This window comes from Amphiura filiformis, chromosome 17, assembly GCF_039555335.1.
Source record: "Amphiura filiformis chromosome 17, Afil_fr2py, whole genome shotgun sequence".
NCBI lineage: Eukaryota > Metazoa > Echinodermata > Ophiuroidea > Amphilepidida > Amphiuridae > Amphiura > Amphiura filiformis.
The window spans coordinates 4,056,135-4,083,918 of record NC_092644.1 but is presented as its reverse complement, the minus strand read 5'-3'; the positions used below and the strand labels follow the sequence as shown (position 1 = coordinate 4,083,918).

General features: G+C 37.9%; 1 protein-coding gene across 1 annotated transcript; it reads left to right on the top strand.

Annotated features, from left to right (window-relative positions):
* Window positions 1-368: 368 nt before the first annotated feature.
* Window positions 369-27,784, top strand: LOC140138327 (uncharacterized). Its single transcript, XM_072160236.1, is given in 7 exon segments — window positions 369-720; window positions 8,676-10,251; window positions 13,437-13,657; window positions 20,903-21,328; window positions 24,197-25,114; window positions 25,117-25,783; window positions 27,043-27,784. Coding segments are annotated over 7 exon segments (4,341 nt in total). The 5' UTR covers window positions 369-419; the 3' UTR covers window positions 27,275-27,784.

Sequence of the window (27,784 nt, the reverse complement as noted above, 5' to 3'; positions counted from 1 at the left end):
AAAAATCGTTTTCTTGGTTTAAAGAATCTTTTGTTCTGTCCTACTTAGTACCATTTGAGGGTTCTTTCTTAATTGAACTTAGACATTGCTTTAGGGTGCTGTATACGGAGCAAGAAATAGTTCTAAGTTGCACTTTTTTATGAGAGTGTTATAAAACTTTTAACAAGGTGTTAAAGATCTAGCTACATGGTTTCAGAAATCTTCCTGCAATTATTATGATTTGTTGTTTGGTTAAAATGTCGCTCGGCAGCTTTAGAACTAATATGACATGCTATAAACGGGAACCCCACCTTCGTTTACAGGTTTTGTCGTTCAATGTTACTTCATGCCTGGGTGACTTTCAATCACCCACCTATATATTGCTTACACAATTTGGACCAAGAACAGAGTTCACTTAAGAGTTGAATTAGAAGGACAACATGGATAATAAAGGTTTCGATGCTGTAGAAAATGTGTCTGTAAAAGTATCTTCACACCAGCCACGCAGACATGAAAGGGGAACAAGATCACATCACCATCACCATGAACACCGCGAGAAAGGGACCGGTTACAGACGGTCTCAAAGTAGCAATACTTGCAAATGTAACACTATTATTTTAACCATTTTGGTGCTAATCGTTGCATTGGTAGCCGTCGCTGGGTTGGTGTTTGGTATAATCATTTGGATGGATTTAAAGCAGGCAAAAGAAACACAAGGTGGCAATCAACTTGGTACTACCGGTAAGTTTAGTTATTCTAATAATAAGTCTTGTTGCACAGTCTTTAGGGATGAAATCATAACTCGACCGCCGGTTTAGCAGCGGTTGCCGGCGGTTACCGGCGGTTGAACTGCGTTTCATTGTTTAGAATAAAGAAACCGGCTCCACGGACGGAACCCCCGGAACCGGCAGTCGGTCGCCGTTCGGGTTTTGATTCCAATCCTTTAAAAGTTTCCCGATTTAGATTTTCTGAACTTGGCAAGCATAGCAGATAATATATGAAACAAGGAACCAGACAAACACGTCCCCTTCAATGAACCAAGCAAACAAAACAGAAGAATGATTAAAGAGTTTAACTTCAACACTATAAACTATTTTTTCGTACAGAAGCATTTCATATTGCACACAAGTTGCTTTGGTACCTCTTTCGTGAATATTTATATTCACGAAAGAAAATAATAAAATTCAGAGGTGAAATTTTACTCTTGTCATTGCATTTGTCAAAATTCACAACTGAGAAGCTAAAAATAAAAACAAGCTTTGTATTTAGCATGTTTAGTTCAAATACAATCAAATCGGGGCCGCATGTTCGGGCCATGCTCATGATGCTCTTGAGTGACTGCGTATAATAATAGTTATCATTTAAGTTTATACCAAACCGCGATTTCAGGCAATCGAGGTCACGTACATGAGGCTTCATATTTAAGAAGATTTAAAAACCACACGGTTCAAATAAATAGTCGCCTTTGTGCGCTGTAATAGGCCTATATTACACAAGGCAACGTATATTCCCCACCATTTTGGTAATTGCTATATGAAAATACAAAAAAAATTGTGTAGTGCCTGTATCCATATTGAGAACATTTTGAGCAGTCAACGATCATGTGGCACCGTATCAAAAACTTTTTAAAAATCCATAATTGGGCTATTCCAGAGAGTTAATCATTTTGAAACACATACTCCCCCTGTATTATGGCTTTACCTATATCTTCCACAACTGGAGTGAGTATTACAAGGGGAAGTTACCCAATTGTCTATTCTATTCAAAATTGATACTCCCTCTGTGGAACACTTCAGCTAAATCTTCCACAGGGGTAGTGTGGATTTTAAATGGAATAGCCCATTGTGACGTCAGTTTGAGTTTTGTTGTTGAGTGAGTAGGAAAAATCGTGGATGGTCTGAATCAACTGAATCTCACAAGTGGCCCTTTCTGAAACCGTGTTCCGTGGTTGTACGAAAATTGGTGAGATCTTTGCATTTCCCCAGTCCATTCCATACGATCCCTGAATCAAGGGATGCTTGAAAAATAAAGGCAAGGGCAGGTAAAATTTCAGGAGCGAACTCCTTCAAAACACGTGGTGAAATCCCATCAGACCCTGTTGCTTTATTGGGATTTAGATTTGAGAGCAATTTTGTAACGCCACTCACTGAAACCACTATTTGGATATAGGGTAAGTGTTTTTGGATTCAAACTCTGGCATCGTGGACATGTTTTCGCTTGTGAAAACAGATTTGAATTGAGCATACAAAAGCTCAGCCTTTTTGGTATTATCAGTCTCCATGACACCCTGGTTTTTGAGGGTGTGAATACCAATTCGAGTCTTTGCCGGGGTCTTTGCGCAGGTTTTTAACAAAAGACCCTTTTTTTTTTATTCCGTGCAAAAATCTCTGATATATCTTCTATTGGAGGTTCTAGTCACCCGGTGTGTGTCCTTGCGTTTTTCTTTAAACAATAGAGAGCTTGCGAAATGACGTTTTAATACTTTAACTTTAACTTTAACGTCTAGAGGATTATGTATTCAAAACCACCTTGGTTTTGAATACATAATCCTCTATAATCCTCTAGACGTTAAAGTTAAAGTTAAAGTAACGTCATTTCGCAAGCTCTCTAAATAAGTCACAGTGCTTTTGGTTATTACTCTTTCTAGCTTTGTTATATAAGCTCTTTGCTTTTTTTTTACCTTACTGTTGTACTTTATTCTGACTGGTTTCCTTTTTGGATGGAATGAACTTGTCTATAGTGGACAACAGATTGTCTTTCAACTGTGACCAGAGGATTTCAACTGACTCATTGTGTGTGTTCTTTTTCACAAATTCATCACCAAATTCTTTAAACAAAGGTTTCATTATTGGTAAAGAAGAGGTCCAAGATGTTTTGTTTTTAGACTATGGGCCATGCATCTCTACGGCCCTTGGTTTTCCACTTTTGTAGTCCCCTCTTGGGCACAACATGAAAACATAACAAATCAAGAGTAAAGATATGTCTGAATTAATATCCAAAAAGTTCTCACGTTTTACTTGGCACATTTAGGAGTTATTTAGGGTTATAAATGTGTTTTTCGTGATTTGTTTCCATTTTTGTCCAATAATGTCAAATATTAAAATAGCTGTAACTTTAAAAAATAAGTTGTAGATGTTACATGTCACATGCATTTCCAACACTGGTAAATAAAAATGTCACCGCACAACTCTAATATTAAAAAAAAAAAGGCAAAAATCATATTTTTTTGCTATTTTGGCCATTTCTGACCTTAAAATGTAATCTTTGAATCCCCCGAAAGACCAACAAAAGTGGGGGGGGGCATGGCCCCATGCCCCAAGCCTCTTATGCGACGATCGACACCAAACCTCAAATGGGACGGGTAAAGAAGTGGACAGCTGAAGTTTCTTGGGTACATACTCCGCATGCCAGATGACGAACCTGTTAAATTGTATGCTCTTTATACATCACAACATCGTGAACATGGTGAAAAAGACCCGATAGGCAGCGTCGCTTGCTTGAGGATAGTGAATGTGTGTTCTACCCAGCCCAAATGAATATCTCTGGCCCGAGATCGCACTTGCAGCGGGACTCGCAGAAGTTGGAAAAAACTTGTTGGCGCCTGCTCCGCAGCCGACTGATGATGATGACGATGATAATAATGATAACGGCAGAGTTTAATATTTTTTGAGACCTCTTTATATCAGATATTTTTGTGATGGCCATTTTGTTCTGTCTTTGGCACTTTTTTAATGCCTGTGTATTTTTGGGCAACAATAATGCAGTTATATGCACGACTTGGTTCGTGTAATGAAATTGAAAATTAAGTTTTAGATTTTTAATAGTTATGGCGACGCTGTCCAAAAATGGCAATACATACAGGGTGTCCCAGAATGATTTATACCGGAAAAGATGGAATTTTTTAGGTATGAAGGGCATGATTATTGGTCATATTGTTTTCCATTTTAAGTTCTACATAAAGATTGGACGTTTTTAGTAGAAGTTATAGAAGATTGCGTAAAAATGGTGAATTCTAAGTTTTGACAATGCAACCCATTTTGAAAATCTGTAAAATTACTAACCGTTCAGCACAAAGTTATTTGGAAAAAGTTATGCAGGTATTTTAGTTGCGACTCCCCCGTTCATATTTCCACTAAATAGCCGCTATCCATCTATTATTTATGACGTTATGAATCAGTTAAGGCCGTATAAAATTAATGTTTTGGTTCTCGTCCAGAGGATTTTCATGAATTGATGAGGGAGGGAGGTGTTTTTTTTTTTTTTTTTTTTTCAATGTAAAATTAGCATTGTCAGTAGTTTTCGGTCTTCTCCAACAATGCTCGAGGAAACAATGAGGCCCTTTTTTTTTTTTTTTTCAAATGTGAGATTCTGAGGGATAAACCCTCTAGAGTACCACAAAAATACTTGGAAGTGATGCTTGTTCTCTAATAAACTTATTTATATGTATGAAGATTTCATAAATCATTCCAAAGTCTTAAAAAATTGAAAAATCTAAAAAAAAAAAAAAATCTGACAAATCCCAGAAATTGAGGAGGGAGGGGACGAGAACCAAAATATTAATTTTACACGGCCTAAAGAATGAAAGTTGTTTGATTGACATTAAATGAGTTGATCAAGTGTGTTGTGCCATTTTTCAAGGGTATGTGAGTCGTTTGCGCTGAAAATGAAAAGCAGGTTTTTCATCGATTTTACATTATTGCATGTCACGCCAAAACAAATAAAGGTAGCGTGCTGAAATTAACAGAATAAGTAGGAGACATGTCCAACATTATAATACAGGTATCAAAAATAGATACACTGCCCGTCTTCTATTTTTAGTTATTTTTGCAAACACGGTACAAATCATTCTGGGACACCCTGTATATTATTTATTTATGTAATTTGATAGGCGTATGCTTTAAATTTGAACTCGATCTTGATTATAAATATTGACATTATACTATTCTTGACATAACCTTGTGAATCATGCTTTAGCGTGCTTTTGTCATCGTGCAAACGCAAACAACTTTGTCACGAACAACCAGCACTATTAGTAGTCCGGTGACTGAGCAAAGTAGTTTGGTTTTGCCAGTTTTTTTGTTGATTATTGTTTTATGGGTGGTACAAAATCAGATTCTGAGGGGTGTATTCAAGTTGTCACCCAGTGCCATACCCAGGCCGCTGGAGAAAAGGCCGCCCCTTCATCAACAGCCCGAAAAGGTTGAATTAATATTTTTTGGATGGTTCGAAAAAGTGGAGAGCGGAAAAAAAATATTATTATTATTATTATTATTATTATTATTATGATTATGATTATGATTATGATTATGATTATTATTATTATTATTATTATTATTATTATTATTATTATTATTAATGGCAACATCTCCGATCCTTTTGATGTCTGAAGTACAAGTTATTGCTGTTTTTGAAATATCGTTTCATTTCATTTTATTTAGGATTCAAACCAGGATAAAAAAACACACAAAAATAAGTATCTTTGAAAAGAGCGGTATTGTATTCAATCTATGTTTGCTGACATACACAGTTGATTAGTGCAATCTGCTTGTAGTGCAGGGCGGTCTATTCAAAAATTGTATTCATCTATTGCTATGGTAGTTAATCTGATTATGACGTCACTTCTACGGCGTATACGCTGGCGAAGTTACGTAATTAATCGGATTAATTACCATAGCAATAGGTGAAAACAATTTTGAACATATCGCGCTGCCCTACAAGCAGGTTACACTCATCACCTGTGTATGTCTGCAATCATAGATTGAATACAATACTGGTCTTTTCAAAGATACTAATCTTACAGGTGCAGGTGATCAGCATGATATGGTTCAATGAAGAGGTATTGCGTGAACATATCAGTGCAGCGCGGTATATTTAAAAATTGTTTTCACCTATTGCTATGGTAGTTAATCCGATTATTACGTAACTTCGCCAGCGTATTACTTGTACGTATTGGGGGTAACGTATCTGTGAAGCCCTTTCCCACCTTTGTGTTAATCGTGCAAGTGTAAAAACTTTGATCAGTCATCACACAATGTACTAAAGTCTGGTATGGTATTTTCCTTCATTTATCACAGCGTTTTTTCCTTGGTAACGTATCTGTGACGACATGAACGTAACGTCAGGACTTTTTGCCATTAATAGACCTGATTTGGCATTTTGAACACTTTATCGGAGAATGTGCCTATTGATACAAAATTAAATAAAAATAAAAACACCCAATATATTGCTGAAAATATAATGTAGTAAAAAAATCAAAAAACAATACATCAGGTCCAGCCTGACTAATTAAACAGATAAATTGCACGTTCATTTTTTGAGATTTCTTTAAAAAAGTGATACTTCTTTCCTGAAAATATCTTGACATTGCTGAGATTGCACAGAATTTGGGAGTGAGTTCCACACATTTATTGCATTACAAACAAAGGTTTTTTGACCACATTAATCATATTGATCATTTGTAATAATCATCATTTATGCTAACAGACTTTGTAGTTTAAATGTAAGATATTGCCTACATTTCTTTTATTATGGAGGGCATAATTAACTGTCCATTTGTTGCCGAAATGAGTAACATGTAATTGAGTTCTAAGCCCTCGATTTGTTCTGTGATATATGACAATCAAAACACGAATGAATGAATGCATGAATGAATGAATGAATGAATGAATGAATGAATGAATGAATGAATGAATGAATGAATGAAAGCTAATGAATGTCTCCACTGGAGTTCTCCAGGGTGATATTCTGACACCCCTCCTATTTATTAAAAGCGTAAACAGACTTTCTTCAAGCTAGCTCAATCAGCAGTCAAGTTAGCTTAATCGATCATTAAGCTTGAAATTCCCCTGGACAAGGAGCTTACTGCTAATTGTCTCATTTTGTAACCCGTGCGAAACTCTGGAAGCGGATTCTGGCTGTGTGGAATGTCTAGGGTGTGCGCTTCTTAGCTGCAAGTCCCTGTGTTATTGTTTACTGGTTTGTGGAATGATAATGACCGTAGTGGTTAGAGACAACCTGAAAAGCTGTGCTGAGGTTTGTGCATAGAGAAATATTGTTGTCGTCTGCTCCGCAGACGAAGGATGATGCTGATGATGTGTTAGAGAATAAACGATAGGAATTTTTATTTTGCCTATCCTCTACCGTGTGATAGACGACAGGCAGGTCCAATATTTTGAGTAGTGGATTGGACCTGCCTGTCGTCTATCATACATACGCGCACCTCTACACGCGTGTTACGCATTATCAAGACGCATGATGACGTGGGGTCGTCTACGGCCTGATAGACGGCACCCGAAATCATGCGATTGTCCAATCAGAAATGTGTCTACGAACTAGACCACTCCCACTGACTAAGAATGGTCTATAATAGTTTAATTGAAATACTTTGAGTTGTGCTGTATGTTTGTTTCTTCTTGTTATGTTTGTCTGTTTATATGCACAGTGCACAAGTGTTTTGTAATCTTGTTGATCCCTGTTGTTTTATGCTGTTGTTTTTGCAGGTGCAATACCTCTTTGAACCTTAAAACTGGTCAATTTTTGCTATTGAATTTTAGTACTTCTCCCGGGGTACTTCTGTGCCTACATTTTTTTTCTTCTCTCCCTCTAGCCGTTTGTTTTTTACTTTTTCCCCCGCATTTTAGTTAGTAGGCATGTTCCCCGGGCCCAAGTTTGTTCGTTCGTTGTTCGTCCGTTTGTAACAACAATTGCATTTTGCTTGATCACACCACATACATTAGGAAACGAATTTGGAGAAAACCTTCTGTTAATAAAATACTATGCTGAGCCACCAGCCTGGGTGGCTCACGCTCCAGTAATTTCAGATGATTGAGCTCAGTAACACATCAAAAAATGTCGTCCAATTCATGAAAACAAATAGATAATCAGCTTATCGGATTAAAAGTTTAGAGGGAAGGTCCTGCTGCTCAGCGAGTGTTTGTAATTATCAGAAGGTTTTCTCCAAATTCATTCTCTAATGAATATCCATATTAACTATCTCACATTGACTTTATTATACATCATGACAATAACAAAAAATGTCAACCTTGAATAAGCCCTTACAACATGTAAGTTCAACCCGCACCTTCCGAGATTCTTTTGAGCTTGTGTAAGAAAATAGTAAGCATGACTGAGCTATGATCAGATTAACCTGTTTATTCTTGCTGATTGTTTTGATGTAGCGTCAAAGGCAAACTATTCTGAATAGATAATCTTTGACTGGTCCTTTAACTCCACAGTGCATGCTCTTGTCATGTAAAAATGCGTTTTATACTTTTATTACTGGAGCTGGAATTCCAATGCAAAAATGTAGGATACTGGCTCAATGATTTCAACGAATGATATCTTGAAATCTTGTTTGTAGCACACGGTGTAAAAACATTTAGTTTGGCAATAGTTAGTTTTGATAGCTTTTGATATCTGAATAAATCTGGTTTACCAACCTATAGAGATTATTGAAACTTTTATTAATCTAACCCATTTGTCCAAATTTATTTGCGTAGCAAAATTAAACACGAATTTTCGGTCATAGACCTTTGACCGAAAATTCGTGTTTAATTTTGCTACGCAAATAAATTTATACAAATGTGGTTTGACACCAAATATTTCTGCTCTTGGACTCTTTTACTTATCATTTTTCAAACCTACGCAGCCACTACTTTTTTACTTTTTTACTAACCCATTTGTCCTATATTTTTCAGATCCTCCGGTTTCACCAGCGGTGACGGAAGAGGTATGCTTAAACAGACGCTCCGCTCCATCAACCTGTCCGTCCGACGCGTGTTCACGAAAATATCGCACTTACGATGGCACATGTAACAACGTAAGATACCCATTATGGGGTGCCTCTGAAGTACCTTTCCAGCGTATTCTAAATCCTATATACGAAGATGGCGTTAATACTCCCGTAGGTTGGAATCCATATAAAAGGTATAATGGATATGTTAAACCAAGCGCCCGTTTAGTGTCGCAAGAAATTATGACTACACACAGAATAAGGCCACATGAAAGATTCACCGATTTAGTAATGGTATGGGGGCAGTACTTTGATCATGATACGGATCACACACCAAAAAAAGACGCCCTTTGTACGGAAAATTGTAAGCAAAGGGCTCCCTATTGTTTCCCAATATTTGCTCCTGAAAACGACTCAAGATTATCGAAAGGCGGATGTATTTCTTTCACCAGATCGCATCCGGTATGCGACTTGGAACCAAGAGCACAGTTGAATTCTATTACTTCATACATAGATGCATCACCTGTTTATGGTAGTTATCTCGAAAGAGCACTTGATTTGCGTGACTTAACCACAGAATCTGGGCGCTTACGGGAAGGTATTGTAGTAAACGCAGGAGACAAGTTCAGTAAGCACTTATTACCATTTGTAGATGGTTATTCTCAAGATTGCGATCTACCTAGAATGGATAACACTGGCATCCCGTGCTTTTACGCAGGAGATGTGCGAGCTAATGAACACATTGGACTAATGGCTATACAAACTCTATGGGTCCGTGAGCACAATCGAATTGCCGATGAATTGCAAAAGATAAATCCTCAATGGAATGGCGAGACGCTTTTCCAAGAAGCCAGAAAAATCGTCGGCGCTCTTCATCAAATCATTACCGTAGAACATTGGCTTCCTACGATAGTCGGAACCAAAGGTATTGAAATGTTTGGAGAATACAATGGTTATGATCCTTATGTTGACGCAACTACTGCCAACTCATTCGCAACCGCTACATTCCGGTTTGGACACGCGCAGATATCCCCTACCGTCGTTCGTCTTGGTCCAGATTTCCAAGAAGCACCACATGGAAACGTTCCCTTACATGACGCAGCTTTCTGCCCCTTTAGACTAGTCAACGAAGGTAGCACTGATCCTGTACTTCGAGGAATGTTTGCCAGACCTCTGAAAAACCTTGATTCAAATCACATCATGTCGGATGAAGTCACTGAAAATCTGTTCAAGTTCGCCCATGATATTCCCTTTGATTTAGCATCTCTAAATATTCAACGTGGAAGGGACCATGGATTGCCTGGTTACAACCAGTGGCGAAGATTCTGCAATCTACCCATTGCAAACACGTTTGATGACCTTGCTGATGATATAACGAACAGCGAAGTGAGACAAAAGCTGCAACAGCTTTATGGTCATCCAGATAATGTCGATTTGTTTGTGGCTGGACTTGTAGAAGATCCATGGTATGATAGTATAGTGGGACCAACCTTTACGTGTCTGATAGTTCATCAATTCAGATCATGGAGAGCAGGAGATCGGTGAGTACATGCATATATATATATATATACATCAGTTGTTTGATGTAATAGAATTGGCTTCATTATTAAGAAAATGCAAACTATAGCTGGCGCTATTTATCAAAAATCGTATTTCTTAATTTGCAAGGGGTAGGCAATCAATACTGCCATTAAAACAGATGGAATAGGTGAAACAAGCAACAAAGAAATGTTAGAAACATATTTCATCAAAAAATGAAAGGAATTTTTTGTATTAAAAGCTTGACAGAGTAATTTCCAGTAACTAAATAGCGCCACCAATCTTGTCATAAAAATGCTGTGAAAGTGAATAATGTTGTAAAAGGGATAATTAAATTTGAAAATGACTCAGAAGCATGTGTATTATATTAGCATGATACCGTTTTTAGCTGTTTAAGCCTAAAATTGGGTTGTACATGATGTTTCGTTTGAAAAACTAATAAATGATCACACCAAACAACCATGAGCGAGCTTTCATTCTATTATAGCATAACCAGTGGCGTACCCGAGGGGTGGCAAGAGGCAGGAAGTATCCCCCCTCCCTCCCTCTTTAGCCAATTTTTGACCATTTTCGTCAAAGTTCCCCCCTGAAAGTTGACCTTCCCCAGTCCCCTCCCCCTTTGTCCACCCTTTGAAAAGTGCTGGCTATACCTGAATTTTGGTGTGAGGGGGCAAAGCCAAATTTTCGTCCCCATTTGCCAATTTTTGTCCCATTGTTAAAGACACTTTACTCTGAATGCCGTCCCCATTTTAAATAGTCTTTTTGGGGTTGACAAACCAAATCATTTGGGGAGGGGATCCCCCACCCCTCCACAAAGACCACATTGCCTTAAACATATACGTATAAAGACTTGAATACAAGTATTCAATGTATCAAAATAAGACAATGTTTACTCATCTGATATTTTGGAGATATCTCATGGGATTTCCATTGGGTTTTTAAAAATTAAAATTGGTTTAACCAATGTGATATACTCCATATTAAATCCCGGTCCGTTGTTGGGCATTGTTGGGTTTGATCCGGTGATCGTTACATGCATGTAGGGCTTGCATACAAGATAATAAAATTCTCCAAAACCTGCTAAAACCAGGAAACATTTTGCTTGTAATACTGAATACAAGTATGAAAGAATACAAGTTGTATTAAAATGAATACTAAACCATGTATGAAATACGCGAGATGAAAATTTATAGCCTGTCATTTTCTGAATGTTTTCAAGGTAGTGTTTGCATAGACATTTGTTTTTGTCTTGGTTCGTCACGGTGTATATGTATTCTTAATCCTAACCTGGTAACCCTGGTTAATGTCAACCTGTTGTTGACTTGTTGTTACGTGTTTACTATTGTCAAAATCCCGGGTCAAAATCTGGAACGTAAAAGGAAAATAATAATATTTTAAAGCTTAACTAATTAATATTATGATTGGATTTAGCTATAAAGTACTCCGTCCTGAATCACATACCGTGCCATCAACCTACGCCATTATACATTCATTCGCCTAGCCCATTTCCCTAACAAGAAATTTTCAAAACAAACAAAAATATATACAGTTTATCAGAGGAGGTCACGAACCCAAGTGCCACACCTTTAATTGACGCTATCTTTAATTGACTAATGCAGAATTATTCGCCGCCGAATTGAAGGTCCGTTCATACTACGCCGCAATTGCTTTGCGATGCGGTGCGTTGTCGCACTGCGCACCGAACCACAAAGCAATTGCGGTGTAGTATGAATGGACCTTACAGGATTAATTACCATAGTATTAAAATAGATGAATACGTTTTTTGAATAGATCGCCCTGCACTACAACGTTCACGCGGTACATGTGCATTGAAGCACAGATGTCAAAGAATTGATAATCCCTCGCACCTGTAAGATTAGTATCTTTGAAAAGAGCAGTTTATTGTATTCAATCTATGATTGCAGACACGGAGCTATTAAATCATGGAGACGCAATAGATTACGTAACGCATTGTTGCCTTGTGCCGATTTGATTTATCGACAAGCTATTCATCGAAAGCTACCTTTTGTTCAGGACAAAAGGGTTCCGCCATTAAATCCGTAACTGGTCCGACAGCGTATTAACGCTTTACTAGACATGCTACATACTGTCAATAAGTGAACAAAGGAAAGTCATGTGAAAGCGCCTACTTCCGCGAAAGGTACTTTATGTTCTCATACAACCCCCGGGTGTGATTGAGTCTTCGCCAGGGTTTCTTAATGTCACGAATAACCATTTTAAAAGCCAGGGGCAAGTGAGGGAGTGAAGTAGGGGTCGATAGGTGAAAAGAGGAGAAGCGGGTGGGCGATTGAGGGGGAGGAAGACAAAAAGAAAAAAGAAAGAAAGACGGGATGGGAGAAGGGGAGAGAGGGAGAAGGGGGAGAGGGAAAAGAGGAGAGAAGGAGAGAGAGAGGAAGTGATCAAATGTGGGCCTAAGAAAGAGCAGAGAAAGGAAAAGAATGAATGAATGAATAAATAATAATTATATTATAGAAAAACACATAACAACACTAGGCAGCCATTCGATGATGTCAATGCCTTTATGCGTTACGTAATTGATACGCCCAGTCAGATGTATTTCACACCTGCCAAACACAAGTCACCCAATTTTGAAAACTGGACGTTGAATGTACACTCTCATGAATATTGATTGGCAACAATTTCCAATATGTCAGCGCTCAAATCGGACACAATTGAACAATAAACCCTGCAGTGCGTTGATTGCAGATACACAGGTGATGAGTGTAACCTGCTTGTAGTGCAGGGCGATCTATTCAAAAATTGTATTCATCTATTGCTATGGTATTTAATCCTATTATTACGGCAGCGAATAGCCCCTGCCGACTATCCCAAGTGCCGGTACAATGCGCGGTTTATTCAAATATATCGTAGCATTTTTAATTTTTGCCCCCTGTGTGGCCAAAAAAACTGACCACCCCCTCCAAAAAAAAATCACATTTTTGCTTATAACTCAAGAACGGTATGTCGTAGGTAGGTCAAACTATACTTTTTCTGAATCCTTGCAATGAGAGGAATGCTGTGCTTGTTAACCAGATTTGAGCAACTTTGAAATTGAAATCGACCCTTCCTTTGCTCTCGCGGTCACGAAAACCCTAAATATGACCCTACTATGTTGCTTAATAACGAAGCTGTTCACTGATATTGCCTCGTTTCGGATATCTTTCAGGTTTTGGTATGAAAACCCAACCGTATTTACAGCCGATCAGCTCGATCAGTTGAGGAGGCACAGTCTTGCAAGAATATTCTGTGATTCCGGGGATGACATCCAGGACGTACAACCAGATGTGTTCATAAGAGCCACTTATCCACAAGGTTACAAGAAATGCGACGAGATTGCAGGTATGGACCTCACCAACGCATGGAAGGACGCAGGGAATGGTAACGAGTGTACCTAACTCTTTTTAAAATTGCACAAACTTGTCAACTTACATTATATTTATAGATAAACGTGTCTTTGGAAGAAATCTGTTGTGTATCTTCATTTTGATGGAAGAAAATACTTTTTAACCTTGGCACCCGGCCTTGGCAATCACAACATTATGCCTTAAATATTAGAAAAATAATTATGAAGCACGAATCCCCGGCACGAATCACATGGTTTTATTTAAAACAAACTCATATTTACCATAAAAACGAATAAAAAACAGTCGGCTCTAAACACGCGATATTCAAAATTCCCGCGTCGAAAATGTCCAGGGCAATGACGTCATGGTTACTTGTCGCTCAATTGTCGCCGGCGTTCTTTGTAATACTGAGACGTCATTGCTACAGACAATTTCGGTGCCCGGAAATTTTGAATATCGCGTGTTGAGAGACGGCTGTTCTTATTTGTTTTTATGGTAGGCCAATAATGAATTTGATTAAAATAAACCACGTGATTCGTATTTGATAATTATTTTTCAAACATAATATTATATAAGGCATAATGTTGGGGTTTCCGGTGTGTTCCTTTAAGGGGTTTTCAACACAAAAAGTAATTACCCCTATATATCCCCCCTATTATCAGGACAATAACTCGAAATCTATGTATCATCAACAAAACAAACATCCCAGGGCAAACATCGCATATAGAAACCTATTTTTAGTTCTGCAACTTTTGATACCTCATTTTGTCTGGTTAACTTAGAGTTGCACTAAAATTCTACCCAACTTTTTCAATTAAATGGTCACCATGGCAACAAATAGGCTAAACAAACGAGGCATCACAATTTGCAGAACATATGTGACCCCTCGGCACAACTGAGCCCGGATGTCGCCAGTGCCACTATTGAGATATGCTCCATCGAACTTAACAATAAACAATAGGAAACAAAGGATTTATTGACTGTTTTATTGATTTTTCACTACTTAAATGTCAAGTACTATAGACATGATATACATCATTTTAAAGCTAATTTCAAGCAGAATATTTTGGTTGAATATCTCAAAAATGATGATTGGCGACTTCAGGGCTCAGTTGTGCCGAGGGGTCACATATGTGTTTCTCTTCTTAATACCGGTACTTCAGTTTAAGGACTGGACGTTTGGACAGTATTTTGTGTGGGACATGAGAGCACATCAGATTATATCGAATTGCAATCTGAATACGAAGAATTATGTCCTTCTGATATCAAATAATTTTGATTTTTTGAAATTTGCGATATAATACACATTTTATGGCAAATGATTAAAATTGATATTTCTGATATTTAAGGGCTGGGGTATGAACGTTTGGACAGTATTTATTGTGGGACATTAGAGCACATCAGACATATCAAATGGTATTGGCACGATTTTGGCACAGATATTTGGGCACCGTTTCTATATTACGCCCTAAAAAGGTGTAAGAAAACGTTAGGAACACGTTCAAATATCATGCAAAATTTCCTGCTCGCTGCGCTCGCAAATATATGATAAGACAATAATATTTTAAGGTTTTAAATTCAGGTTCCCAAAAGTCTTGCATGTGTAAGGGGCCGGGGGCAAAGATTTTGGGCACATTAAAAGGGGGGGCGCAAAGGTTTTTGGCATATCGAAAGGGGCCGGGGGCAAAGATTTTTTGGCATGGGGGCAAGCGATTTTGGCAGACCATTTTGAGAATTCACCACCCTGGGGTACACATAATTATTGCACTACCCCTTAGTCATACAAGATTTAATTTTGTTATTCAAGAAATATAATGCTGGAATGAAATATTTGTAATGCTTAAAGAACAGTAATAGCATTTTACATTAATTTGCATAATTTCAACATATTTTCATGACTTACAATATTCCATTTAGTCGCGTTTGGCATTCTGTCGTATGACGAAAAATGCTGTTTTGAGAAAATCGCATTTTAAATTTTTCCAATTTTTGAAGACCCACTGGAGAGCACCAAAGTAAAATATGTTTATTATTGTCAAAGAATATAATCAATAATATATCTGTCTTTGTTCTCAACATGAAACAAACTTTTTATACATTCACTAATTAGAAGTAATTAATTTTCAAACTCATACGACAGTATGCCAAAACATGCACAATCTGACAACCTATGTATTGAAAAGATGGCACGAGACATATTGAGGGCGCTATTTGATGGAATAATAAAACGCCTGAGAACCAAGACTAAGAAAACATATTTCATGATTTGAACTTTGGATAATTTGATGAATTAAGTTTTGTTCCAAATAAAATGAGCGTTGCTGTTATCTGATAAGAAATTGGTATCAACCTGTATTTTGAATTTTGAATTAGTCTGAACTGGTTTCTTAAATAGCGCTGGTATATTTGAGGCGACAACATTACGAAAGGAGGTGGTTTTAATATCACATGTCCAGGGTCAGAACCCTTTTTACAACCCTTTAATTATGAATTTGAGTGTTGTTAGTAGCAATTTGCCTAACTTTATGATACAGGGCCAAGATTTGCGTAACTTAACCCTAACCGCCTAAGGGCTTTTTGGCGACGGGAAGGGAAAGAAGGAAGGAATAAAGAGAGAAACGAAGGAAAGAAGTTGTTTGCTCTGGGTGGGATTCGATACCCCTCGCATGCCAGGCACTGGGTCGGCGACACTTTGCCACGGGTCTTCGGCCTCGCTGGCCAGCGAAACCGTGCCTATATCACTTAGGGCGATTGCGTCATCACACCACGTGGGATGCATGCACGAACAGCGCATATATCAAGTAGTATTTTGTAGTATACCGTCCTGTTAGGGTTAATGATACATGACCCGGCCCAGATTTGCCTAACTTAATGATACATGACCCAGATTTGCCTAACTTAATGATACATTACCCAGATTTGCCTAACTTAATGATACATGACCTAAATTTGCCTAACTTAATGATAACCGAGATGTGCCTAACTTTATGATAACTATTCCCGAATTCATCAGGTGTTTGTAAATTAGCAGAACTATTTTGAAGCATTTTCTAAAGCTTCTTATGCTTTCGGTTTCACTTTACAAAATTGAAACTATAGAATAAAAGTTTATAAGGATTAAGGTTAGCAAGGTTGCGAGGCCAGCCCTTCTCTCTTGCATCAATAAAATAAGAAAACAAGTGTTAACATGAGCGTAAATATTCTGAGTCATGTTTCTTTTTTTGTTTTACAACATTTGTAAATTCTCATAAATGCTCATTAAAACGTTAAACCCTATTTGTGCTTTCAGTACATTTTTAGTCTTAATCTGACCTCAATGTAGTTCATGAAAAAGTCTCGCCATTGCGCCATGATTACGGTGAAGGACGCCGGTTCAAATCCTTTCTCTGGAGCCAATTAATAAAAGCATGCACGGCTTCTTTACATATAAACATCTCAAAAAAGTAACTAACCCCCTTAAATAATGGCCATTATTCAAAAAACGGGCGATTTTATTACAAATCTGTCAAATGTGTTGAAAGCAGAATTTATTTCTGCGCATTTTGACACCTCGTTTGTAGCAATTGTCTAAATATTAATGCCACAGCGTACATTTAAATCAATGTAGTAACCCAAGATTTGAAAATTGCAGTAAATTATATTGATTTGTATTCAGTATAATGGAAGGAAATATGTTATCTGAGTGTTTTTGTATTGTTGTAAGTGCAACTTTCAAATCTAGACCTCACTAATTACATTGACCGGTGTTTTATTGTTTTCTGGGCTATCGTATATCAAATGAGGTGTCAAAATGCGCAGAAATAAATTCTGCTTCCAACGCATTTTACAGATTTGTAATACAAGTTTGGAGTAATTGCCATTATTTAAGGGGGTTAGTTACTTTTTTTCGGATGTTTGTTTACAGATAAAGGAACTTCAGTACATTACACTGCCTGCTTAGTGCAGATTCATAAACGTATGAAAAGCTGTGTTCACACATGCACTTATTACCGGTAATATTTTATCTAGGCTTATGTCCGATCGAATTAAATATTTCCGCTAATCCCTTAGCGCGTCCACATCTGTCGGCAATATCACCATACGCTGTCGAAGTTACGTAATAATCGGATTAACTACCATAGCAATAGGTGAATCATGATGATTGCTTGCACCTGTAAGATTAGTATCTTTGAAAAGACCAGTATTGTATTCAATCTATATGTTCGAAATTGTTTTCACCTATTGCTATGGTAATTAATCCGATAAATTGCGTAACTTCGCCAGCGTATGTCCGACGTGTTATGTCCGATAAGCCTATTACCGGTCATAAATCCCTCCTTTATTATTATTTTAGTTTTACAAAGTGGTCCCATTTTACAGTAGACTTAGCTCTATATCGCATTTTATACATGAAGGCCCTACATGGTAGACATCTTTGGAAAAATGACAAAACTAAAAAAAAAAATAACAATGACTCCCATCATCATGCTATTTTTTTCTTGGGGGTCCCAAATTTACAAAAAATCGGCTTCAATAAAATTGCGACCTCCCCTATTTCGTCAGCAAAGATTTTATGACCCCCACCGTTTGCACCACCCCCCCCCCCCAACAGGCATCAGTCTTTTGGAATAAAAGAAACACACTATCTGTAGTCATGTTGTGTTGTAGCTTGTTGTGACTCCTACATTTTGGTCATCAAAATATTTTATGACACCCCTATTTTTCTTTCCGTAGTATATTTGGGACTCCCTAATCATCTTATAAAATCCAATTACATGCCTTTCTGTTATCATGCTTATGGCTTAATATATGTCATCTCCATCTACTTCCAGGGCCATACCCCCCCACATAAGGATGGTCAATAGCTCCTGCGCCTGAACTTTTTACCCGATCATGGAGGGTGCGATGGAGAGTTTTCAGTGCCTTTATCTTCGCATGTATCTGCTCCCCCGACCGTATGGGGAATCCCCTTGTCATGTAATAACGTGGCTATCTCCTCCCAAAGCTTTTTTTTTATCCCAGAAATACTTTCCGTGTCTCTCCAAATTTTGAGGATAGCCAATGTTCCCTTGTCATTCCAATTGACCCCTCTACTGCGTTTATTTATATATTAATATTTGCAGCTGCAGCCATGATGACATCACGCAGTAAATTACTCTGCTCAGTGGCGTAGATTTATTTTTGACATGGGGGGGGGGTGGAGTTGGAAAACAATTCAAGTACAGTCAATCCAGCACCTTTTGGCGACAGAATAAGTTTTTGGTTCAATTGTGCGCGAAGCGCGAGAAAAATTTTCTATTTTGAAGCTAAACTGATGAAATTATGGTGTAAAAGTAGAATAAATGCGCGCAAAATGTGCACTTTTGGGGCAAAGAATGGACAAATATGAGGTTAATTTGGTCAGAAACCCATTATCAGGCGTCAACATGGGAGTGGGGGTGATAATTTTGTATGGACCATCCCACCTGGCAAAATATTGGGGAGATTTACCCCCCCATCCCCCCGGGATCTACGCCTATGACTCTGCTTAAAATTTTGCCCGAGTGATATACTCACAGTTATATCCGACAGCCCAATAGTGCTGCATGTTCACACGTAATTACTATTACCGGACGTAACGTTTCGATCGGTCTTAACAGCTCTTAACCCTGGTCATCTTCAGCCTTATATTTTCGGATTTAAAGCACATTACGTCGGATATAGTAATTTTTTTTATATCCGACGCTCATTCACACTGCCACTTATATCCGATACTATTACCGACGTAATTTAAGTCCGACTGTGTGAACAAATTGTCGGATTTAAAGCACATTACGTCGGATATAGTTATATCCGACGCTAATTCACACTGCCACTTATATCCGATACTATTACCGACGTAATTTAAGACCGGTAATAAGTGCTATAAGTCCGACTGTGTGAACACGACTAAAGACTATGAATTGAATGTGAAAACTTTATTGTTTATTCTTGCAATAAACACTTGTTTGAATACCAGTTGTAACCTTTAGCCACCTTTGTCGTCCTAGTTTATCTGTCCTTGGTCCCATCCAATGCATCCATACACTAGGATCCACAACATGCTCATCTACCAGGCACAGTTTTTAACCCCAATACATTTGCACATTCATTGAATGAACTATGATCATTTGGGTACAAAAACTCATACTCTGCAACTTGAAGTCAAATTTTGCACTATGATTGTTTATTAAGTTTATTGAACTATGCCATTAGGATGAGGCGATTGAGGCGCATAGTGATATCTTATATAATATTACGGTGTCAGCAGGCTAATCGGTGGAAAGCTTCCGTCGTTTTAAGATCAAAATGAAACTGTTTTATAATTATAAAACAATGTTGAACAAACTAAAACTATACTAGGCCTACTCTAAAAATTAAAAGAATCTGACAATCCTTATCATTCTTGATATCAGATGGAGCAACCCCGGGAGCAACCGCCTGATATATTGTTGTCCTCCGAAAACTTTCTTCTTCTTTCTCCCAATGCGCCTTAATTGCACTAATATCAGGAATTCTTCAAAGTGTATGTAGCTGGAAGGAGAAGCCGGCTACATTTATGACATTTGAAAATGGCTGACCTTTCGTATTGAAGATATACATTTTTTTAAAGACCTAGAATTTTTAAGTCTTGTTTAGTAAAATAGAAGTATTACGTTTAGCATTTTCTAATTTTAATCTGCATAATTAATTAGAGGCTATTAGAGTTCACTTTATTTTTTTCCCCAAGAAATTAGCCCTAATTAGTTATGCAGATTAAAATGAGCAAAATACTAAATACAATACACTTCTATTATGATGTACCCAATCTCAGCTAGATAGTCCTAGTTACTTGGCTAATTAACTTTGCATAAAATAGGCCTCACCTCAGTTTTCCGCTTTGCTAACCCCGGTCTAATTGGAGTTAGCGGAGCCAAACGCCGCCAACGGCAACGAAGTGGACAATTACGAAAAAGGTAATTTTCAATCTTTCAATCTTTATCATGGATTTAGTCTTGAATTAATGTCTATTGCTAAGATTTAAAAAGTCAATCTAATTGATTTGTAATTTAATCTATTACAACAATAATTTTTAATCTGAGCTTGGATTTGTCCCTCATTGCAATCAATGCGCAGTTATGATAATTGCATCGGAAAACTGCTCCATCATTCGAGTATTTCGTAGTTTAACGATAATTTATTCCTGTAAATGCATACATTGTCTATACGCAAATACTCACCCACCTTTTATACAAACCAACACAATTTTTAGAAAACGTATACTAAGTAAGTAGGCCTTGGCACCCATTAGCAATTTCGTATAAACTTTCCATCCATTTCGCCAAAATATGTTTATTGATACCAGACTTGGTTTACACAGAGCTTAGTGAAATATACGTGTACGTATATGTCATGGAACTAAGCGACGTGAAAAACAAAATAACATCTACTGGCACTTTTAAAAACAAAGACACACGGAGTACTACTGGCAATAAAATCAAAAAGGTTTCAACCACTACTGTTCTTTATACTATGGATCAGCGTTCTCAGGATCGTAGTCGACTTCAATTAGGACAATGTGTGCTAATTATCCTGGTAGGGGTAATAGCTTTCATTGGCTTGATTATTGGTGGAGTAGTCCTGGCTGAACTCCGCAGTCATCACAAGGAGTTTCTTGATGATGTGTCTATATCTGGCGGATATGTTGGCGGGGAATCGACATCGGCAATGAATCAAAGTAAGTACAGGCTGTATCAAAAAGATTGGTACCCATTAGAGCTTACCAGTTTCTTAAGAATCAATTATTTCAACTGTTGCTTGAGAAATGTGTGAAAAATATTTTCAGAAATTATACTTTGACATATAATTTGTAAACACAAAGATAAAGGTGTGAAAAACCATCTTTGGTTGATTGAGTGATTGATTAATCGGTTGATTAATTAATTAATTAATTAATTGATTAATTAATTAATTAATTAATTGATTGATTGATTGATTGATTGATTGATTGATTGATTGATTGATTTTGAACTCCCACCTAGCAATACTGGGAGTTTACTTCATTTTATTTCTTTCATTCTAAATGAATGTATTGTTAATGTGTACTTCCTCATTAAAATAGTCAAAAATGTATCTATATATTTGTACAATTGCAATTATCTCGTTGACGCGTGAGCGGATTTTGATGATCTTTGCACCATTTTATAGAAGACACTTGATATACCGATCTCTGTTCCCCATAAATTTCCACAGGCCATATCTTTATTGACACACCCTGTATTAAACATACTGTAAAAGTACATCATACCATATCTCAAATTACACGTATAGTGCTCTCTCGCTTTCATTATAAGAATATAGAGTAAGGTCTGAAATATATTTCCATCAAAGTTGCTCTAATTACTGCTGATGACCATTTTAAGAAATTATATTGGAATCGAATACTGCATGCACACTTTATTTGCATAAAATATTTTGTACAAGAATCAAGTTAACGTTTAATGCGTTTAATGATGCATCATATAGGCCGGCTACGATGTTTATGTCGTAAAATTAATATTTATTAAATTATTGCATGTATATAAAAGACTTACACATAATGAGCAAGCCACTTGTAAAACTTAAAACATTATCAGGATGACTTATGTCACTTATTGAATTCTTTGACAGCACATACATTATGTATAATAAACATCTTATCGTCACATTTTAATAACAGAGGCATCTGTGCCATCAATTGATTTTCGATATATTATTTTAAAGAAAAGGTATAAAATAAAGGTTTATCTAAATGTTGTAATTATCAATTTTAAAAATTAAGATTGTTCTTAGATTTGTACACAGTATCATTATACTCGTAAACATGCAATATTTGGTGAACATTTTCAATTTATACCTTAAAATGTTCCAATCACAGTTTGTTTATTTATTTATTTATTTATTTATTTATTTATTTATTTATTTATTTATTTATTTATTTATTTATTTATTTATTTATTTATTTATTTATTTATTTATTTATTTATTTATTTATTTATTTATTTATTTATTTATTTATTTATTTATTAGCACGTCTGCACCGGTCGCAGGGTTAACAAGGAGTGAAGACTTTATTCACGCACAAACAAATCATCGCTTGCAGTCAGTGCAATTGATGCACGTATTACGTATATAAAAACGTTCACTTGATGAATGGTTATCATGGCTTACTGCACTATGACCAATATTCAATTATCGAATCAAGTATCGTCACAAAAAAAAATATCGTTGCAAAAAAATGGAGTTCATTTGATGATAGTTTTAAAGATATGATCTGGAATGTCAGGGGTGCAAATTGTGATTTCTTCCTCAGGAGCAAGGTTTTTAGGCTCAAGATTTCCTCAATCACACCAGACATAAAATAGGTTTGTTCTGCGCTTCGAAAGATGAGAATGATTACATAGGATTTTTTTAAAGATGCCCTATGTGTCTTCGAGCTTTCCAAAGGGGCTTTATATGGGAAAGTGTGCGCGCATAGCGCGCACAAAATTTGGTATTTTAAGTACTAGTTAAGGTTTGGCCAATGATTTGTGTGAATTTTGCTGGGTTACGGGCTCCTTTCCTTTTCGTTTGCCCCTTCCCCTCGATTTTCTCTTTCATTTTTTGTCAGATTGAGCACTTTTCTCATTCATTTTTTTCCTTATATCAAGAAATTCCTACCTCTTTTTTGTGTTTGGTCTTTCTTCTTCTGATTGTTCTTTATCATTTGAAAGGTATGAGATTGAAGTAATTGCTTAGCACTGGCATCTGTTTGCAGCATGCCCTCAGTTTTAACTTCCTCAATTTTGGCATCAATATGGAATCAAATTTGCATATCATGTTCAAGTAGTTTGATTTGGCATTCTCTATTTGTTTCCCTTTAATTTCCTCAATTTGTGCTGGTCAGTACGAGCCACTTGCTGACCCTTGTATCTCCATTTCTGTTACCTTACTGGCACTTCTGATTTTTTAGTATTGACACACTGAATTCCTTTATGGCTTTTTTAAACCATACAATCCTAATTTTGCCATCACTTTATAAATTACCTCAGATATGGATATGTACCCTATTACCACTTGCCTTCACCCAACTTCTTTTTTCCTATTAAATTACATTGACTACCTCCTCTGATGATAAAATTGTAAATTTCCTCAAATACGCATTGTTACCCATATCCATACTGTAACACCAACACCTTCCTCTTTTAATACTCAAGGCTCTATTTCTTGAACAATCATGTGAATTCCTCAATATTTTGCACAAGTGTCTTCCCTGGGGTGTCTTCCTCTCTTCCATTCATTAGCTTCACTGCTGTTTCCCTCTTATACCTCCTCCTCCTCTTCTTTCCACTTTCCATCTTCCTCTCCTCTTTTCTTTTTCATCTACCGTCCTCTTTTTTTCTCGCTTTCTTTTTAATCCTCAAGGCATCATTTCCTCAATTTTGACTGTCATTTCCTAGGAGCGGTGCTCCCCGCTCCCGCACAATTTGCATCCCTGTCAGGAATGTCAACATTTTTCCCCATCGCTCAAGAACCAAAACACCTACCAATATGTTAATGTCATATTTTGGTTTCTTTTCCATTACAGGTCTAGAACACACACCAGATGCCGTGGAAGAAGTTTGTCGCATTCGCAGGACCACAGCAACATGCCAACTCAACACGTGCGCAAATAGATACCGAACCTATGACGGTACGTGTAACAACCAACACAACCCGTTATGGGGCGCAGCAGAGACACCTTTTAAGCGTCTTCTGCAACCAATATATGATGATAAGGTAAACACACCGGTAGGTTGGAATCCTACCATCAGATACAATGGGTTTGCTAAACCAAACGCTCGCCTTGTATCCCGGGAAATCATGACCACGACTTCTACAACGCAAAACCAACATTTAACCGACTTATGTATGCTGTGGGGACAATACGTAGCATTTGATGTTGATCATATTCCGAAGACAGATTCTTTATGTACGGAAGCCTGCATCCAGAAGTCACCATATTGTTTCCCTATCATGGCTCCTGAAAACGATCCTCGCCTCGGTAAGAAAGAGTGCATACCATTGACCAGATCGTTGCGAGTGTGCGATCTAGAGCCCAGGCAACAACTGAATGGTGTGACCTCATACCTCGACGCAGGGGCAAAGTATGGCAATTCAGAGGAAAGAGCACGTGCTCTACGAGATCATAGCGGTAAATCTGGACATATGAAAGAGGGTGTACAGGTGGATATTAATAACGATACGAAAAGCAAGACTTTGTTGCCATTTGCCGTCGATGGCTTCCAGCAATCTTGCAAGCGTCCTAAATCATGCAAATCAGACGATAGCGACGTTTCTTGCTTCTTTTCTGGTGACGTCAGAACAAATGAAAATATCGGTATGATGTCATTGCACACGCTGTGGAATCGCGAACATAATAGGATTGCTGATGAATTAAAGAGTATTAACACTGACTGGAATGGCGAGACTTTGTATCAAGAAGCTAGGAAGATCGTAGGGCCCTTCATCAGATAATTACCTTTGAACATTGGCTGCCAAAAACAGTGGGTTCCATAGGTATGCAGTTACTCGGTGGCTACAATGGCTATGATCGGCTAGTAGATGCCTCAACCGTAATATCCTTCGCAACAGCCACTTTACGTTTTGGACACGCACAGATATCTCCAATGGTGACTCGCCTAGGGGTAGACTTCCAAGAAGCAGCATATGGCAATCGTCTGCTACACGAAACCACGTTTTGTCCGGCAAAGGTTGTCAATGAAGGAAGTATCGACCCAATTTTACGCGGCTTGTTCGGGACACCTGTCAAAGAAATAAACTCGCAAGAGATCATACCGGAAGAACTAACAGAAAACTTGTTTGGAGCCGCCAAAGATGTGGCATTAGATTTGGCGTCTCTGAACATACAACGCGGAAGAGATCATGGATTACCAGGTTACAATGATTGGAGAAAATTCTGTAAACTACCGGTAACTAACACCTTTGATGAGCTTGCTGATGACATCTCAGATGCACTCGTGAGACAGAAGCTGCAAGATTTGTATGGTCACCCTGGTAATGTAGATTTGTTCGTAGGGGGTCTTGTGGAAGATCCGTGGCAGGACAGCTTGGTAGGACCAACATTCACTTGTCTTCTTGTGGAACAGTTTCGTCGCCTTAGAGACGGAGATAGGTAAGCTGCTTCTTTCAAAACGAATGTAAGCTATTAAATTTATGATATATAAACAACCACACTTTAGTGGTGATAAGTATAGAGGGACTCCTCCACAACTGTTTCAGCTTCCAGGAAGCCGTCCAAGCCGGTGCCTTGTGTCTTTTTAGATCACTTGTGCTAGATGCCACCATGGATCCCAGATATAAACCACAGAATAAAAGTTAGGTTGGAAGTACAGATTCGGAGACTAGATGTGTTTATGGCCTGGGGTATATGTATATGCATGTTTTAGCTCGCCAAATTCAAATCAGGTAGCATCTTCGCATGTCGAGTATGGGGCATAGCTGAAAACGGGGAGCGAAATACAATTATGGAGTGTATCGGCAACGAACTTTGTGTTTAATAGCTGCTAGCCTGGCTGAAATCTGGTTTTGCTGCCAATGTCTTGGCTTTATTGGTTCCAAAACTTACGATTAGTTGCCAGATTTTGGGACGGCTAAAACCCGGGTTTGCTGTCAACTCTAGGGTTTCTAAAACCAACGATTCACTGCCCGATTTGCAGGGGCGTAGCAAGAGCATCAGGGGCCCATGGACAAGGAGCAGTATGGGCCTTTTAACCAGGGCGGGATTTCCCTTTTGGGGCCCTGGGCCAGGCCAAAATTTGAAGGCCCAGAACTCACGTGCCGAGGAAGGCTTGTGCACTCAAGTCAGTGGCCAAGTTTTGGTTTACGTATAACATAGAGCTCTGCTTTGTTACCAAGAGTAGGGAATGGGTTCCAAAACCCAAGATTCGCTTCCGCATTTCAGGTTGTTTTTGTAAGATAAACTGTGGTTTGTGGCACTAAACCCCAGATTCGACCATTCAGGTGCCACACGACGGCTTTCGCTAAAAATGATAATAAAACTGCTGCTATTTAAGCTAAAACTTCGGTTCTGCTGTACCAAAACTAGTGTATGGGTTCCAAAACCTAAAATTCCCTGACCGACAAGTTGCTGCCCGAACACTTTGTTTTGGGGTATCCGATCCGGCTTCCGAAACCGAGGTTTAGCCATCAAATCTGGGCTTGCGTTAAAGATGATAGACCTTCAATATTATTCTTCCTTAGACGTGCCGTAAAATAATACCATAAGACATAAAAAAGTATATGACTGAAAGCAGTTCCGTGTATGAGATATGAGACGATGAGTGCCGTGTTTTGGCTTTTGGTCTTGTTTTTTTTTTGTGTGTTTGTCTATTTGACTATATAACTTATCATTTTGTCGCTATATTTTTGCAGATTTTGGTATGAAAACCCTGGCGTTTTTACCCCTGACCAACTGAGAGAGTTAAAGAAGCACAGTCTTGCCCGAGTCATGTGTGACGCAGGAGACGCTATCCAACAGGTTCAGACAGATGTGTTCAAGAGAGCTACCTATCCAGATGGCTACAAGGCCTGTGATAAAATCATAGGGATGAACGTCACAGTTGCGTGGAAGGATACGGAAGGCATGGGGAATGTATGCGGCTAGAGTGACAACGTTCATGACATTGTCGTGATGATTGTCCCATCGGCATTTCAATGTTATTTGCCTATCCCTTAAGTCAAACATCATTTGTCATTATTGTCTGTTGTGATGATATAACTTCACATATTATGCCTAGTGACCCCTTGGAAAAATGGCGAGATATCACTGACGAGTTCATCGTCACTATTATCCTTACTATACGTCAGTTTGAATTCTTCATTATAATACGCCCACGTCATCACTTTTCACTTTGGTTTGTTCCCGAACTCGTAACGCGTCAAATTGACTATTAAAGCATTCACGTCACTAATACCATGTTTAACGTCGTCAGTCAACTCGTCATTCATCTCGTCAAATCATACCAGTAGGCACAGGTTAGGACGTTGCTACAACGTTAGGTGTGCCCACTGGGATGGGATGGCCTTTCATCAGGCAGTGCCAGGCACCATATAATGATGTTTTAATTGGGTGAACTGCATGTTACTTTGCTCGACCATAAATATGGGCTCATTC